Here is a 17,672-nt window from a genome sequence, read left to right on the forward strand (position 1 = left end):
GTCCTGCTGTTTCCCTATTGATTCTCATCTCAAGGTTGAACATGTTGTGGGGATCCTTCAGCAACTTTTAAAGTGGCAGCCTTTCCCTGGTAGGGGCACTGAGATGTCTTCCTTCTCTCCTCAATGTTTATTTTCACAAGGCTTTGGATTCCTGTCATTGAGATCAGACTCCCTTTGAAATGTGGTGAAATTAGCCAACATGATGGCAGAAAAGAAAGAGAGACAGGCAAGCTGTGAGATCACACGAAGTTCATTTATTTAGGAACCCAAATATGATTCTGAAGCCAAATTAAAATTTCTTGTTGCTACAGGAAGTGCCTAGAACAGACAAAATGAAATCTTGCTTGGCAGGGTCTGATGGAATCTGCATGGTTCTGGTACAGATTCAGGAGGATTTATGGGATTTCACGCTTTTTTCCTTGTTTTTTCAGGAACACGTGCCTACCTGGCTTCAGAACACTCACATCTATAACTGGCCGAAGAATAAGAAGAACATCCTTTTGCGGTTACTGAGGGAGGAGGAATACGTTGCTCCTCCAATAGGACCTTTACCAACACTCCAGGTTGTGCCGTTATGAACGTTATTACTTAAAGTGCACGACAAGCAGTTGTTAAAGGGTTGTTCTTGGCAGGGAGCCAATGCTCTTCCAGATGGCTCTTTTTGCTGACAGAAGACACTCTTTCTGCTAAGGGAATTAGTTGTCTTGGGTAACTCAGGCTCGGCTTGTTCTCTACCATGTTAAACATCTATTTCTGAAACTGATGGGGCAGAACTCTTTTCTCTAGGTTTTTAAATAAGCTGCAAATGGAAAGAATGCCCAGTTTTGTTTTAACATCTGTTTTTAACATATTCCTTTATTAATCGATATAGCAAACAAATACCAGAAATAATGTCACAATAAGGGTAAAATAAAAACTACATCCTCCTTTTGCTCAGGGTTTCTTTAAAGACATTCCTGCCTTGTATAGCATTACCAAACAGTGAATTTGTATATACACTATTAAATATATCTGCCTTTTGTAAGGCTACCTTATATACTGCGTCAGCTTTTATTATTGCTGGGAACAACAGAGGAATGGTAACTGTTGGGTAACGCAAGTTTTCCTTAGACTGTCTGGCATAAAGACACTGTCTTCAATTAGAGGACTCAAATCTGAAATCTCTGGAGTTCCACTTCCTTACAGCTCGGCCCCTAACACCTTCAGTGTGTTGCAGCAACAGTCCACAAAAGGAGAACTAAATGCGTGACTACGTGTATGCTGTCAGTGCCATGGAACGCTGCAGTATTTTTTACAGCAGGCCTTTAGCTTCATTACTGCTCTTCAGCCCTTATTTAAAACACAGCATGTCAAAGGACAGCCGGCATTTGGAAAGCCAGCGATTGTTAAGAGAAACAACATTGACTCCTACAACTTGTATGCAGTATGGAACGATAAAATAATCAAAGATGCTGGAGAGCCACGGGGGGCTGGCAACCAGGAAGGCTCAAAAACATCACATCTGCTAAAGTTTGAACTTTTTTTTTTTTACAGAACACATAAGTACGACTTTGGTGAGGGTTCTTTTTTTTAAACCGCTTTAACTTTACTGGGGTAACAGTGGACCCTGTTGGCTTAAAATTCTGTGGCCCTTATTCTTTAGAGTAGCTGTACAAGGATGCCCTGCTCTGACACAGGACCTGCTTAGTGTAGACTCTTTCCAAGGTCCTCCTCAGCTTTATTATTTGCTATAGAATGACCCAAACACAGCTTTACAAAAAAGTACATGTGTTTGGTAGTCCAAAAAGTAAATTAGCCCAGAAGTTGATACTCCTGTTACATTGCCCAAATTATTTAATTAGCTTTCCATGAAGGTGGTGCCAGTGTGGTGTGTTGATACAGGACATGCTTTGTGGTGCTCAGGAGAAAAAACTGAAGAACCACATTACAGCTCTACTCAGATTTTCCTTAAGCAGGCTTTGGCATAAGGAGTTGCAGCCCTCTAAGAGCAGTAGGAGAAGGGTGTATAACTCAACTCTTATAATTTTGATTGTGGCATTTGCTGTGCTTCTTACAACTCAAATTTCTAAAGGGAAGCTCAACAGCTGAAGTAGGGAAATACCTGCCATGCCGGCAGCTTCCTGACGAGGCACAACAGAATTATGTTAGGTAGTGGTACTTCTGGTTACCTACTTTAATGTGGGGATGGGGAGTCCATTTTCCATGTGACAAAATGAAAAACTAAGCTTCCAATTAAGAAAATAACTTTCTATTATATGGTGACAAGCCTAAAATCATGACAGAAATCCTTCTTAAAAGGTCAAAGTGAAGACAAAAGGAGTGGCGTATCTAAACATTGACATTTAGGGTCATGTGGAGTGCCCTACACTATTGAGCTCAGCCTCCATGTTGAACAAGTCTCCTGAAATGCTACGGCATATCTGCCAACTCAATATGGCTGTCTCTGGTATTTTAAGATATCTGAATGTTTTAACACTGTGAACTAGTCTGTCTCAAACGGCTTCTCAGCCCCTTAACCAATTTAATAGGAAGAAGCTCAAAGATATTCAGTGGCTATGAGTTTCATGGAAATAATTCCCTGAGCGAAGAGCTCGTCCCAAACCCACGCGCTGCAGGGGGAGAGGCAGTAGGGCTTCAGGCCTGTGGAGGTCTCTTCCCAGAGGTGTGCAGCTGGCCAGCCGGCACTCCCAGGAGTCACAGCTGGCCACCCTGCCCTCAGACAGGGCTGGCCTGGGTAAGGCCGGAGGAGGGAAATCTGTAGGGAATGAGGCTGTGTCAGTTTTGCTTCTTGCAAAGCAGCATATTAGGGAGCGCAGTTAAGCATTCAAAACGATTAGCAAGGCTGGGTAGTAAATTCCTTTCATCATTTTGGCTGTCATCCTAAAATATGTGCTCTAGATTTACCACAGATTTGCTTGGATTGGGCCAGGGAATTTCATTAAGTAACTCCTGCATCATGTGCTACACAAGGTTGCATTAAATGGTCCAGTGATCATTTCTATTCTTCTGTTTCAATGATCCTTTTCTGAAAAATAATGCTAGCAGAGTGAGGAAGAAAAACTAAGCATTGGTGTTTAGAAAGTACAAAGAGCCCAATCTATTTAACTGCTGGGGTATTATTTTTTTTAATTGAATAACAATTCCCAGGATTCATTGATCTTTACATTAGTTAGAACATCCTACAAGGACAGAAACCATGATGGGGAGAGTGTGAGTAATGAGCTAGCAGCCTAGTGAATCATTTCCCCTAAAGCTTTGTATTTGTAGAGAGACAGATGGTGGGAGCTGTGAAGAGGGAGATGGAGGAGAAAAGCCATTTTTCGCAAACAACAAAAGTAGGGACAGAGGACAGTGAGAAACGAAATAATCAGCAGGTAAGGCAGAAGAGGCTGAAAATGCACAGGCTGTTTAAAAACTAACATGTTAATGTTAAAATAGATGGGAGTTATGGGAAAATATAGGAAGGAAATTACGGCAAATGAGAGCTTTGTTGCTGAGAGGGGAAAAATTTACCAAGAACAGCCCGAAAAATATATTTGTAGATGAACTCTTAAGTCAGTTATTAACTTTATGTGTACATAATGGGGAAGTAGCTGAAAGTATGCAAGTCTCCCTCCCGCGGGCTGGCAGTGCTGCCCAGCTGGAGCCGCTGAGCTGCCGGTACCCACCGAGACAAAAGGCATCACTTGAACGGCGACAGTAGCGCCGGGGGCTTCTCCTGCAGCACCTCTACATTTGCAAGGGCTGTGTGGGACAGGATATACACTGTCCCTAATGTGGGAAATAAGAAGCAAAGCAAAAGAGTTACATACTTGACACTGGGATGAGTGCAGCATTAAGACAGAGACAGAGATCATTGAAAACCAGCCTGCTTTGCAGGCTTACAGAAATTCAGATTACATTAAAGCACGTAAAGATTTTTTAATGCAAGACACCTGTGTGACAAAAAAAATGGTCGTAACGTTTTTATCCCACAGTTAATCTAGCTCGGCCTCTCCAGCAAGGGAAGTGTATGGTGGTTCTGGTACAAAGTTAATTCAATAAAGCCTTGCATGCAAGACATGAAATGCTGCCCTAAGAGCTCATTTTCTCCTGGTAGGCTCTTAACTGCCATCATTTGGTACCATTTAACAAAATAAAGCAGCAGACGTCCCTGCAGCCTCTCTGGGACCTGCAGCAAGGCAGATAACAAAGCTATCTCATTAGAGCAGCCCCACTGAAGGGCGCCTTGCTGGGAGCATGCCCTTCCCTCATCTCCAGCTGGCAACCGGGCTGCAGGTACCGGAGACCCCGGTGTCTTAATAACAGCATCGGTCTGGGCAGCAAACTTGGGCAGTGTGGTCAGGGGAGCTCCGCAATGAGATGTACTAATGGAGGAAAAGGAGCAATTGCCACCATTTGTTATGGTTCTGGGTTGTCAGATTAGAGGCGCTAGTGAAGCTGAAGGGATACCTGGTCTTAAAAGGGAAGGGAGCTGGAGAAAGGGGAGCTACGTGGCCTCGCAGTGCGAAAGGTCTACCATGGTAACAAAGGAAAACACCTCTCAGAAAGTTTCCTCACCCTCAGCGTGCAGAACAGGTGCACGTTATCTTCCAAAGCAAACATCTCTCTTGTTACGCTTTGGCTTTAATTTAACAGGTTCCTCCATGCGCACACCTGCAGGAGTCTGCCACTGTTTAACACATGTTTGGGAAACAGATCCTGCCTGGAAGGTCACGGCTTTCAGCAGTCTCCCCCTCCACCACCCTTTATCATGACACTCTGCAGGAACACACTCCCTTAATACCATGTTTGCAGTGCTGATGGGCTGGCGCTGCTCCTTCTCCCCGCTCCCCGACAGGGGCCTTCTGAAGTTCAAGGCTGGCACACAGCACACCAGTATTGTTAGAAATCTCCGCTGTGTCATTTCCGCTTAAGCTGTGCCAGTAGCTGCTCAGGTGGGTTCCCACAGCCAGTGAAAACTGCACTGGCACATGGAGATCTCACAAAAGCCCTCTCCGAGACACTAGGCCTTCCGACACGCGCCTTTCCCACCTTGTCTAATGCTTTTATGATTAGTGGAGGAAGAACAATATCTATATTTGTATTAAAACAATTATTGCTAACAATGAGAGGTGTTCTCTGGTCTGTGGGAGAAGCACATCTGGAGTGACCAGAGGTGTCCATCACATGTCTGCTCTGAGCCACGGCCGCAAACGGGTGCTGGGTGCTGCTGCCCGCACAGGCAAAGCCAAACCAGGCCCTGAGATGCCATCCCGCAGGATGCCAGCAGAGTGGCAGCCTCTCCAATGCCGGTTCCAAATTAAGCCAGGAGTAAGCTGGAAGAGCTCAGCCCCACTCCTGCTCTCCCAGGAGCAGAGCCCTGCCTCAGCCTGACCAGGGAGCCGTGCTCAGACCACCAGCTGTGTGTCCCTGTCTGCGGCCAAGATCACTTGTAAACAAACAAAAAACCATTTAAAACTAAGTTTCCCAGCCGGACCAGATCTGCCAGCAAGGCTACATTTGAAGGGCTTGCTGGTGTAGATGGGACCAGACAAATATAAACGCATGTATCCTCCATCGCGGCTTGGGGCTGACCGGGGAGCCGTGCTCAGACCACCAGCTGTGTGTCCCTGTCTGCGGCCAAGATCACTTGTAAACAAACAAAAAACCATTTAAAACTAAGTTTCCCAGCCGGACCAGATCTGCCAGCAAGGCTACATTTGAAGGGCTTGCTGGTGTAGATGGGACCAGACAAATATAAACGCATGTATCCTCCATCGCGGCTTGGGGCACGGCACGCCGTTGTGCAGATCCGTGCGAACTGGAAGAAATGCCACCAAGAGAAAAGGGAGGGTTGTTTTGGTTTTTTTAAATACCTGTTCTTCACGGAAAGGTATCGGGGATCTCTCCCTTTTCCAGCGGGGGAGAGGGCAAGTGCCTGCCTGTGCACCTAACCCTTGGGTCTGGGGGGCTTCGCAGCAACTTCTGCATCCCCCAAGCCCATGAGGCTAACAGACAGATCCAGGGAATTTCAGGCAAAACATGGATGCACCCAGCGGGTGTAAATCCCTGCAGGACTGGCTGTTGTGGAAGGGGGAAAGGGGTGGCCCAAATCCTGTCAGGGAGTAGGCGATTTCCCAGCACCGAATTTGCAGCTTGGGCAGATGAAGTCCTCTCTGTTGTATCACACCAGTCTTCTAAGGGAGGGGAAATGCATGCTGTGGGAAAGCCCCAGAGAACCACAAAAGTGTGGGTTTTCTGGGGTTGCAGAAAAAGGTGCTGTAATGGCAGACACTGGACAAAAAACAATGTTTAAAACAGTTAATAATTAAAAGTTATTTTAAAAAATCATGACCAGCACTACCTGCAGTGAGCTCATCCTGGCTGCATTTCATTCTTCAGATTTTCCACTTTTTTTCTAAAGGAAAATCTGAAATACTATCTTGGAGGCTTTCTTCAAAGCTACCTTCCTTTACTTGGGCTGACAGTCCTTACAGCATGTCTACTCTGTTTTTCATCTGTTACCTCCAGTGAAAATCTGCTAAATGTGATGCTTTGTGACTGGCATGTTCGGCATTGCAACACTCTCTTGCTTGGGATTTCCAGCAAGCAGCAGGTGCTGCAGTCCGCTGTTAAAAGCTGTCTTCAAAGGAAGCGATTTAGTGAGAAAGACTTCTAAACAGATAACACTACTGGGGATTGAGTTGAACAGCCCAGGTGCAGCGAGCGCATTAAAGAGTCTTTCATCCTTAGGCTGGGATGGAGAATTGAGCCCGGCTTGGCACTGACTACACCCAGTCAGGTTAGTACCTGGTAGCATCGCTTCAGTTTTCAGCAGGCGTTGTGTGCATCTCACTCGCCTGTGCGAACGCACGCAGCCAGATGCACGCGACAGCCGTCTCAGTCTTCCTCCCAAGTCTTCCCTCCAAGCAGGTCACGCAGCAACACTGAGATCCAGCCTCAGCATCCATACAGGCACTTGTGGTCCCTGAACGACAAAGTAACAGCACGCAGCAGACAACTGACCATTTCTCTTCACAGCAGACTAAAGGTGACCCTAGCAACAACGACTCCAGGCGCTCGGTACTGGCTTTCCCCGGGTACATGGCAGTGGGTCAGGCACTGAAAAATCACTTGGAAAACAGCAGTTTTATTCTCCGCTTTACTACTGCGTTGCTGCAGACAGCAGAAAGTTAGCAGCTCACTCTGCTCCAGTCTCCTTACCTAAGAAGCTGAGACAATAGTAAACTGGCCACTTAGATAAAGTTATTGGAAACTGACTGATTAAAGCACTACACGCACACAAACAATACTTATTTTTATGGGTCCGTTCTCCTCTCAGTCTTATGAGAGAGACTTCTTTTCTTGAAGCACCGGCCATGTAGAAGCTGAAACAGCAGAAAGCCACCAGTAAGACTGTCCCAAAAGAGAGATGAAGGGGGGCTCTTAAAATAGGCACAATAGAAACCAAGAAGACAGACAGGGATTATGATAAAGAAATGAGAAAGAGGAAGGGAACTATACTGTAATCAAATTGACGGAAGTAGCAATACTCACCAGCTAGCATGGATTCATCTTTTTTGGCTACATGCTTTATTTTAAAAGAGGTAAAATAATTTAGCATGTACGGTTTTTAAAATGGAGAGGATAAAGACAGCAAAACAGTATTTTCCTCCAGGCTTTTGTTTCTTGTTTTAACTTATTAGTTGGAAACCAGCCTACTAAAGCAGCACAGTCCTGGGGACACAGCCATACTGATGCCAATTTAGTATATCGGTATATCAGCAGTCAAGAGACTGATGGCTGCATCACGACAAGACAGCCAGGTACAAAGTATGTGGAAAACAAACGCAAAGCATCATCAAGTAACTTTCCGTGTAACACAACAAATGAAAACTGCACATCTCAAGCCCTCACATCTGTTGATTGATGCAGTCCAGACTCCTTGCTCACTCCAGGCTGCAGCTAATTACTCCCAGGAGTAATTAACAGGTTGCATTTTAAAGCTCTGGGCTGGCTGGACTTCAGCATCGGAGAGACAGTTCTCACCATTTCCCCAAGGCAGTGCCCGTGCAATGGCATGAATTTTGTGACCTGCTTCACTGGAAGTATGCTAGGGAAAAAGCATCATCCCCATCAAACCAGCTTGGGGGGGGTTGTTTCTGTTGCCTGTATTTCTCAGTCCTGCACACTTCCCTGTTTTTAGTGTCTTACAGAGTAGCTTGTCTTGAACTGCCTGATGCTCCTTGTCTCAATGGCAGTTTCCAGTACAAAACAAGGTTCATCTGGAGACCCACATCAGGCTCAGCCTGTGCGTCCCTACACAAAGTCAGCATTTGGCCTGGTGTGACCCTGTAGTGCCTTCACACGGGCTTGGGAGGTGAAAGAAGAGGTGTAGACAAGCAGCGCTATCGTATGGAGACAGTGTGGTGCCTGGGGAAAATTCGCCAGGGCGTTTCTCTATTAAGGTTGGTCCAAGCCTACATCTGTGGTGGTACCCATAGTGGCCTTCAGCAGACAGCGAGAAGGCAAGCCTTTATGAGACACTGCCTGTGAAATAGCATCAGTGAGAAAATCCAGTGAGTGGCAGAAAATCTGGTGTCACATTGCTTGTGACAGAGCTCGGTATAATAAATGCCTTCAAGGAGGCAGAGCAGCCCTCGACCCACCTCCCCCCAACAACCAGAATAGTTCCTAGGTACATCGCAGGGAAACACACTTTATCCTACCAGACGTACAGTGTACAAACACAGGTTGCAAACAGCATGTCTGCGAGCTCCTAGCTTGTCAGACAAGTCTCAGTATCTCAAACTCTAGCACACGCTGGGATTTAGCAGTCTTTCAAGGCATTTTGCATCAGCCCAGATACCGGCTCTGCTACTATGACGCAGTATATGTGCTATTGCCCAGCTAAAAGCACGGTTTCAGTTCCGATTTCTCTTTTTTCTCACATGGTTAACCTCTAACCAAAAGAAGCAAATAATTTCTCCTGCGTTGCCTGTGTTTTACAACACTAGAGCCAGCTACGCAGATAGCTGCTCTGTGCCTAACGCTGAAAACCAGAAGGCTGCTCTTACGAAGAGCTTACAGTCTGACTCTATCTGGGATTTGAGTGGCTAACTAAAATCCTTTGCAAATTATCTGTCGCTTCTTTGTAAGCCCTGCTTCCTTTCTTTACATCTGAATTTGGACTGGGATAATGAACTTCCTGTATCATAGACCGGGATACAAGGAAACTCATTGTACACTCAGCAAGGAAGAGTATAGCAGTAAGTAGCTTATAAGGCAGCTCTGAAGGGTCTTGTTAGAATGACTTATTCTCCGAGTTTCAGTGGTTTGATTAAGTGGATCATGTGATAAACACTTATAATGAACTTCTTCAGATGCTGCCAGGGGAAACCCAGCAGATAAAATGCTGAATCCCACGGCATTGCTCTCTGCATAACAAACTGATTACAAAGATGGAAAAATCATGCAATTCACTGGCTGCTTCTCCTACTCAGGACAGCACAACAGTGTTATACAATTTTCTCTCTGCTGCCCCAAATTAAAATATCCTTGCTACTAAATCCAGTTCAAACTAGTGCAATTTTCCTCCTACTACTCACCAGGCAGATTACAGCTAAATGTAACCACTTGCAAGTGAGGCGAGTCATGCTTCTGAGGGTTTTCTTATTAAAGAAAACAAAATAAAACAAACCAAAATAACTGCAACCAAAGAAAAACTGAGCATAAACTCACAAGTAACACATGATAGTTTGATTTGTTTAAAAAATAAAAATCTCAGTCAACCTGAATCACCACAGGGTAAACCTCATTTCATTGGCAACAGTGAGAGAGGTCAAAGAGCAGCCCATGTTCAAGAGCATCCCTTGCAGTTCTGGCCAATACCTGTAGGACCAAGGACCAGGTTACGATACCAGCATCTGCTATGCTCTCTCCTCACCCCCACTTAGTGGCTCATTGTTTCTCCTTCTGAGCAGCACAGCCTCTCATCCTTATCCCACTTTCCCAAGTTGTCTCCAGGTAACAAGCTACAGCAAAAGGCATCCTGGCTCAGGGACGAAGCATGGGATGTACTTCTTCCTGCCCCATCAGTCAGCATAAATTATGGTGCTGCTTCTCCAAGGCCAGTGCTGTATCCCTGACTCAGGTGTCAGCCGAAGCATGTGAGATGGATGGGGTGCCTTTAAGAAAGCCTTGTTCAGGTCCTGGGACTGAGATGAGGGAAAGACCCCAATAGCCTCTGCTCCCTGAGCAGCAATACCCACTTGCTCCTGCTACCATGGGCACCAGCTGTTTGCAGCAGGACATGCACGTTGGGCTGGTCCAATACCTGATTAAAATATCTGTAAAGGCTCTACTACGCAGAAAAGGGCTAGGAGCTCTGCTGGCACTTTCAGGTGTCAGGGTAGAGGGGGCAACCATTTCAGCTAGGTACGGTACTGCTGCCAGCGAGCATGTGGAGAGATACACCCGTGCTGGGCTCTAAGTGAGGCAACTGGTTTTACTTGGGACCCCTAATTCAGCAAAGGGGCGGTAGGGGCATGGATAATGCCCTTCCTTTTAGCTGCTTACTGAACACTGGGTTTCCCCCCGTCCAGATTCCAGACCTTACGAAAGTTGTAGCCAGATGGCAGAAGCTGCAAAGCCAGCCCCCTGTAACGCATGTCCTCAGGCTACCTCACTCCCTATCATCCCACTGAGTAATCAGCTCTTAAAGGTCACTGGGTGAAATCACCTTAAAGGGAATTGCTTTGGGAGTTCAGGTGTCAGGAGAAACAAGAGGGTAAAGGGTGATAAATGGCACGTCACCTCAGCAGCTCTGTCCTGCACATCACCAGTAGGTCTGACATTTGTCAATGACGTGGGGTGGAACCAACTGGCAGTGCTAATTCCCCTACCACACTTAGAGTCCTTGCATTTCGCTCCCGCTCTGCAGCCGTACTGCACAAGGCAGGAGTGCCCAGCCTGGCACAGAAGTGCGACCATCATCCCTAGAAAGCCTGTATGGCCACAAGGCTGCTTTTGCACAGCACTTAAGGAGAACGATCTTGGTTATGGCTGGCACCTCACTGTGCCCTCTACTCCAATTGCTTCTCATACACACGACCACCCCACATGGCCGGTCCATTGTACTGAGCAGCGTTATACCACCTCACTGACTACCAACGTAATAAACCACTAGACATGCACAGATACGCAGACAACCTCGCAAGCGAGGTCCTTACAGTTTACACGGATGCTAGAGCTGCCTAGGAGCATCCTTGAAGTAGAATACCGACATATTAACGTGCTACATGGGATGACAGACTCAGCACACCTGCTGCAGCTGTTACAGAGAGACCCAGGGATGAAACATTTACCAGATGAAGAACACATATATGAATATCAAACTGACCCGTCAAACAAATCAGAGCATCAGAGAGGTGGGGGGGACACCTTGGTCCCTGGCTTGACCCATCAGAATACTTATCCATCAGTTCTGTTTTGAGGAATGGTCCAGTGGTTATTGCATCTCACAGAAGTCCTAGGGGATGGTAAAAACTGTGTTTTTTTCAAGTAGCCAACCTGTAAATACAACTGCAGTTTAAAATGTACACCAAGCTTTGTATATCAGCTTTCCTATGCACCGTTACTAGCCATTAAGTTTCCTCAGGTAATGTTATTTTCCAATTAATGGGTTTGCACAGGTGTAATCAAAGGGATAATATGATACCACTCAGCTCACAATAGCTGTGATGGCATGTGAGAAAGAGGGTCTTATCTTGATCTATTTTACAGCCAAAGGGAATTCATGCATCTAATAATGAGAAAAAAAAGGTATCTTTAAAACATACTTTCTATGCAATCAGTAAGAATCAATAACAGTAACAATACTGCTATTAGACTCAGTCATCAGAAAACAATTGAATTTTAATTCTGCAAACCAAGTGAAAATTTGCTCTTTAAATTATTTTGTTTCCACTTGACAAGGAAGATTCCCGGAAATGCTGGCTCATTGTCCTTAATCACATTTTGGTATTTTGAATGGAATATACTCCCCCAAAGCATTCCCTCCAATTCTACCTGCAACTTTGGTATTTCAGATTATTATGGATGTTGGACAGGAAAGGATTTTACTCCCTCACTTCACACTTAAAACAATTCAGGTAAGAATCATTTAATTATAGGAAGCAACTAAAAAGAAAAAAAATCCAGTATGTTCTTCATGTTAAATCTGTGTGTCCAAAGCTCTGTGTGCCTGGTTTTACGAAACTGAACCCCTCGAATCCCCCAAGAACTAAAGGAGACTTCTAAACACGAGGCATACTGAGGCTAGGTATTCCAAATAGAAAATCATGCTACAGTACTTCATTTTTCACTCATCTAGCACCACATAATCCTATTACAAAGGTCTATTGTGAGACTTTCATATTTAAATATTTAACAGCCGAAGAGCACAAGTGAGCATTAAGCAACATTTCTTTCCGACTTACTAATCTTTATCATGTCTCTCCCTTCTATATGACAAAACAGATAAAGGTGTTTGTGGTTTAAACCATGGATGCTAACCTATCCATGATCAAGTCTGAAATTTTGAACTAGATCAACTTGGAGTACCATTTGGTAGCTGCTTTTTTACTACTCTCATACTTGTATGTAATAAATATCATCCACAGATTTCCTGTGTAGGCCTGTCCCCAGGGATTGAAAACCTGGTGTACACAACTCATAAATAAAGCTAGTGAGACATGAGCAAGAAAAAGCATAGCATACTTCTGGGAATCACTCCAGGAAAATAAATATGCAAGATGGCACATCACCCTACACAAAGCTGGCAAAGGTAAAATAACATTTGGGTTTGATCATTACGGAAAATAAAATAATTCCATGTTCGTATGTACATGCTGGTCTTCCACTGAAACAAAAGGGTAAAGGTAAGACCGAAGTTTGACTCGCAAGAAAACAAACCTGTGGGTAACAGTTGCAGCTTACTTAAATGAATTGCGGGATCAAGTCTGAATTTGATCCCTGGCTTTCAGAAGGCCCGTGAATTCTCTAGAAATGACCACCATAATTTGTTTCCTATCTCCCTGTTTCACGTCTCTTTCTATGTCATATGCTTGCTTTTAAGAGCCTAACTACATTCTGGGTATACCTTTCCCTCAAAAGTCACAATGCACGACCCTATACAGAATAGTATTAAAACACAGTGAAGAGCAAAAGAGGAACAATTGTCTTTTTTTCCTATAATGGGTTTGGATGAACACACCCTCCTGTTTCCATCTGTACTTTATTATTTTTTTTTCTTGAGAGTAGGATATTACATTTACTGGCATTGACTCTTTCCTCAGAGCTTATTCTTTTGCTCCCCTTCTGCTCTGCTCTCATTTCCCCCAGTCTTTTCTACTTTTTTATACAGTCTCCTGAATCCTTATTTTCCTATCAGGCTTTGCACTATCTAGTCCCCAGTGCTGTTTACTGTTGTTATTTATGCGACCTTGAAAAGTTCAAGCCACTGTATATAAGGTATGACAACAACACGATTGCACAGAAATGCTCATTATTTAAGGGATTAATTGGCAGAAGAGACATCCTGCAACTATGCAGATTGTAGACAGATGTCTACCTGTGTTTTGCTTGGCTGTAATTTAGAAATGTACAGAACTCTTCGAGAGCAAATGTCATGTGTTCTTGCCAATTTCTATTTCATTGCGGATTGATCTGTATTTTTGCTTTTAGGGATGAATGCTTACCGTTGTCTTATAACTGTTTGCCTGGTGATGTTTATTGGTAATTTTGCTTGGGTTCTTAAATATTGTACATGACAGTAGAATTGCACACTTCCTGGGCAGATATAGCTTTAAAACCAGCTATTTATTGATGACACATTTAATTAGTTTTAAAATCTGAAGTTTAAGAATAATACCTTAAAAGTAGCAACTTACACTATTCCAAATGTGTTTTGTTCAGGTATTCTTACCGTTGCTTTGTGTGTGGGTTTTAAAACCACTTTATGCTTTGTATGATTGAACATCCTTATGCTACCAGATATCGCTACTTTCACTGCACAAAGAACTGTAGGAAAGCTTTTCATGCCTTTGATGGAATGAAAAGTTACTTACGATACAGCACCAGGAGTTGAATGAGAAGTATATATGCATATCTGCTGGAGTTGCACATTTATTTATGGGACTGTGGGGCCTGAAATACCTATATAGCACATGTAAGCCTTGAGGCTCCTTGAGATTTTAATTTGGGAGACAGCACGCTCAGCGCACCTTATGTGTATGAGAATCCCAAGTGTGCAGGAGTACAACAACGAAAGAATGGGGGCTGCGTGGGACATGCACACATCTAGGACTGATCAATTGCTGGTAAGTAATTGATTTTCTGTTCTTCTGGCAGTTATCTGCATGCAATATATATCCATTTTTCCACCAACCACAGTGTACTCAATAGCAATCATTAGTTTCTTGCATGGCAGACTCAGATTCTTGGGAGGTTGTGTCTGGAACAAAGCTGTATGTTGTATCCCATCAAGAGTTGTTAATATACTCTATGTAACATCTGTTGAATTGGGAAGACAGAGCTTCAGGTTGATGCTCGGTAGATGTCTAAGATAAATAGTTTTCTAGGTGAAATTACCAGCACAGATGCAGCTCTGACATCTTATGATTTAACGGTTTACCTGGAACTGCCGTAACAATCTAAAAACAGACTTGCAGTCTGGAATGTAACTAGGTAGGAAAAGTCAAGTAAGTATCTTAAAATACTTCAGTTTTTGTAGCTAACAGGGTACCAGTTACATCCCAAGTGTGGAGAGATGACTCTGCCTCCAGAACCACATGGTTTGAGGGAAGAATACAGAAAGATGAATGTTCTAGTTCAGATGGAGGTCTGTAACCATCATTGGCAGAAATTGGAGGATTCCATTAAGTGTTCTGTGTCCATTCAGAGGAGAGGGATCAGCTGTACTTCTCCCTCACTCTTGTTACTGAAGTGATGGTCTCCAGGAGGTCATCCTAACTGACAAAAGTCATGAAGGGCACAATTTTTTGTTCAAGGATAGGGACTTCTGGGAGCTGATGGGTCCAGACAGAGGTTCCAGTCTGAGGCGGGAGAACCAGCATATTTACTTTGGTTGGACTCTTCAAGAACCACAATTCAGTGGGGTGGGAGAAGTCACTGAATATAGACTTCTGCAAGTTCAACTTCTTTCAGCCTTTTAGGATTGGCCATTGCTGTAAAGCCAGAAGACAGTTTAAAACATCATGTAGCAATTCCTCAAATGTACTCAAGATATTTCATAGCTCTAGGAGGAAAATCTCATTTCCTTCCCCAATTAAATTTGTCTCAAAGAGGTCTTCTTACCATTGATCAAGACCAACTGAAAAGCAGCACTTCCTAATCTTAACAGCCATCCAGCATGCAGGCTAAGAGCGGGAACAACTTTAAGTGCAGATATCAAACCACTCCTTGTTCTGTAGCTCCAAATGCAGGAAGTCCATAAGTTCTGCAGATATTCTATTCGGGATATCTGGAAACCAGGACTTTTTTGGCAAGTGGAGACTAAAAAGGCTCATTTTGCTGAGTCTTACTTGATTTTGCCAAGTAATCTGGGCATTAGGACTGACAGTAAGTATAAAAGGAAACAGCTATACCTGGAACACGAAAATCATTGTCTTGCTGACCTGTCCCATGAAGATGTCCATTCAGGACAACTCTATTTTGAGAAGACGCCGTCAAATGTTTTTGATTTCCTGTCTGTGTTTTGAAGAGGAGGGTCTGCTGAAATCTTTTACCCAGCTATTCTGCAGACTAAGCATAACACAAAAAAGAAGATTTATGCAAGTGCCATAATTTAATTTCTTCCTGGCACAGAGAGTAATGCCACATTCTCACACTATTGACATGAAGCTGTATAAGAAGATTGCTAACAATCACGAGGGCTTTTCTGTTTTAGATATTTGTCCACTGGAAACTGGTTTAAGTGTCTAACTTAACTGTGAAGAGGCCATCCAAATACTATCAGATGACAATAACTTTCTGTCATGACTTGTGTGGTGTCAAGATCTAACCTATATCCTGTGAGGTACCCATTTCCTACAGGAAATTCATCTTTGTACTATCATAAAGCAACCACCTATTCTGCACCAAAATATTTGTCTGCTTTCTAGTGTTTCAGTCTAGCAAGCATAATTCCCCTGAATCAATGGTATTTTTAGAGTAAAATGAGAGGTACGGGTTCTGTGGTTTGAGGAAGTCAAAGGGAAGTTCAATGTGTAATTCAAAAGCAAACTTCCTTGTGACAACGTGCAAATTGATGGGTTTCTGTAGCTCACTGTCTCCAACAAGAAAAAAAAAATATTGAGGGATGAATTGATTTGTATTTGTGAAATACTCAGTTAGTCTTCCTGCTTGTAAGAAACTGAATGATGCGTTTTGGGTTTGTTTTTTAATCCTCAGTACTTGGAAGCTCCATCTCTCCGGGTAAATGAGACCACCGGAGCTATGTCTACACTGTAATGGAACAAAAGGTCCTTTGGAGCAGAACTAAGCATGGTGTAATCAGTACCCCTTCTCCCCACGCTCTATCCACTCCAGATACATTATGGCAGCAAGGACCACCAGCAGACTGCTTGTGAGCATTAGCATGCTAGCGTACTGACCCACCAAGCTCACTGAGGTACCCAGATGCCAACATGCTCTAAAGAAAAGGTGATGTGCCCATATCTCAGGTCAGTCCCATATGCTTGCAGTATAAAATGTAGGTAAGTGTGATTTTCACCAAGGTTTCAGGGTCGCTTTCATTGGAGTACAGATCAAGGTCTTAAGTGATTATGTAAATGTAGTAATTATGTCAATCTTGAAGACTTACGACAATTGGAATTAAGGTTGAGAATGTAAATGTGGACCTTGCTAGCTTACATTTGATGAGAGAAGTTTTATTTTTCTGAACAATGTAACACATGAAAACCTCAGTTCCAACACAAATCTTTACTAACAAATCAGGTTGATGGGTGGTGGGATAAAGGTTAAGTATATAATTTGTTGTTTACAGTTTTCAAAGTCATATACAAATCCCCATGTTCTGAGTGCTAAACTCTTATGCCCCATACATATGTTGTTTGTTTTATTAGACTACATGTGAATGAAGAGAACAGCTGTGACCTTCCCTTGTACTTTGAAAGGGCTCTGACAAAAAACTAAACAAACCCTCTTTAAGAAAAAAAAAAATCTTAATTTGAATTCATTCATTCTACATATGTAAGGACCCACAGAATTAGTCCAGATTTTCATTACATTCAAAATTAACAGTGAAAAGGCAGCTAAGGTAGAATTGCACACCTGTTTGTATTCAGTTTGGAGTTACTTTTTAACATTTCAGCTATACTGCATAGTTCACCACCACTGTTTTCTAATCTAGAACCAGACGCATTGAAAACTAATATGACATTCATGTAAGCCTCTACCTAGGCTGAAACTGAGTTCAAGTTATGCCATCTCCTCTTTGTGCAACCTTCAGTTACCTAAAATATGCTATTAAAATTACTTTTCTCTTTCCATATATAATTTTAACAATTCTTTGTTGGATTGTGTGTGATTTTAAGTGTAATTTTTAAGTTGATACAAGTATTTAGCTTATTTTAATAAATTCACTAAAATTACTGTATCTGCAATGCAGGCTTATGTTGCTTTTATTA

The 17,672-nt window shown here is 43.3% G+C and overlaps 2 protein-coding genes across 2 annotated transcripts in view; both read left to right on the forward strand.

Moving 5' to 3' along the window:
• TRAF3IP2 (TRAF3 interacting protein 2) overlaps positions 1 to 895 on the forward strand; it is a 19,396-nt gene extending 18,501 nt beyond the window's left edge. Inside the window, exon 9 of the mRNA XM_009893611.1 lies at positions 432 to 895. Coding sequence (XP_009891913.1) covers positions 432 to 578 — 147 coding nt within the window. The 3' untranslated portion in view covers positions 579 to 895. The remainder of the gene's footprint in view (positions 1 to 431) is intronic.
• Positions 896 to 7,086: 6,191 nt separating this feature from the next.
• REV3L (REV3-like, polymerase (DNA directed), zeta, catalytic subunit) overlaps positions 7,087 to 17,672 on the forward strand; it is a 155,860-nt gene continuing 145,274 nt past the window's right edge. Inside the window, 2 exon segments of the mRNA XM_009893624.1 lie at positions 7,087 to 7,174; positions 7,689 to 7,808. Of these exon segments, the coding sequence (XP_009891926.1) occupies positions 7,087 to 7,174; positions 7,689 to 7,808 (208 nt within the window).

Source organism: Charadrius vociferus, unplaced genomic scaffold (assembly GCF_000708025.1).
Source record: "Charadrius vociferus isolate BGI_N301 unplaced genomic scaffold, ASM70802v2 scaffold359, whole genome shotgun sequence".
Classification (NCBI taxonomy): Eukaryota; Metazoa; Chordata; class Aves; order Charadriiformes; family Charadriidae; genus Charadrius; species Charadrius vociferus.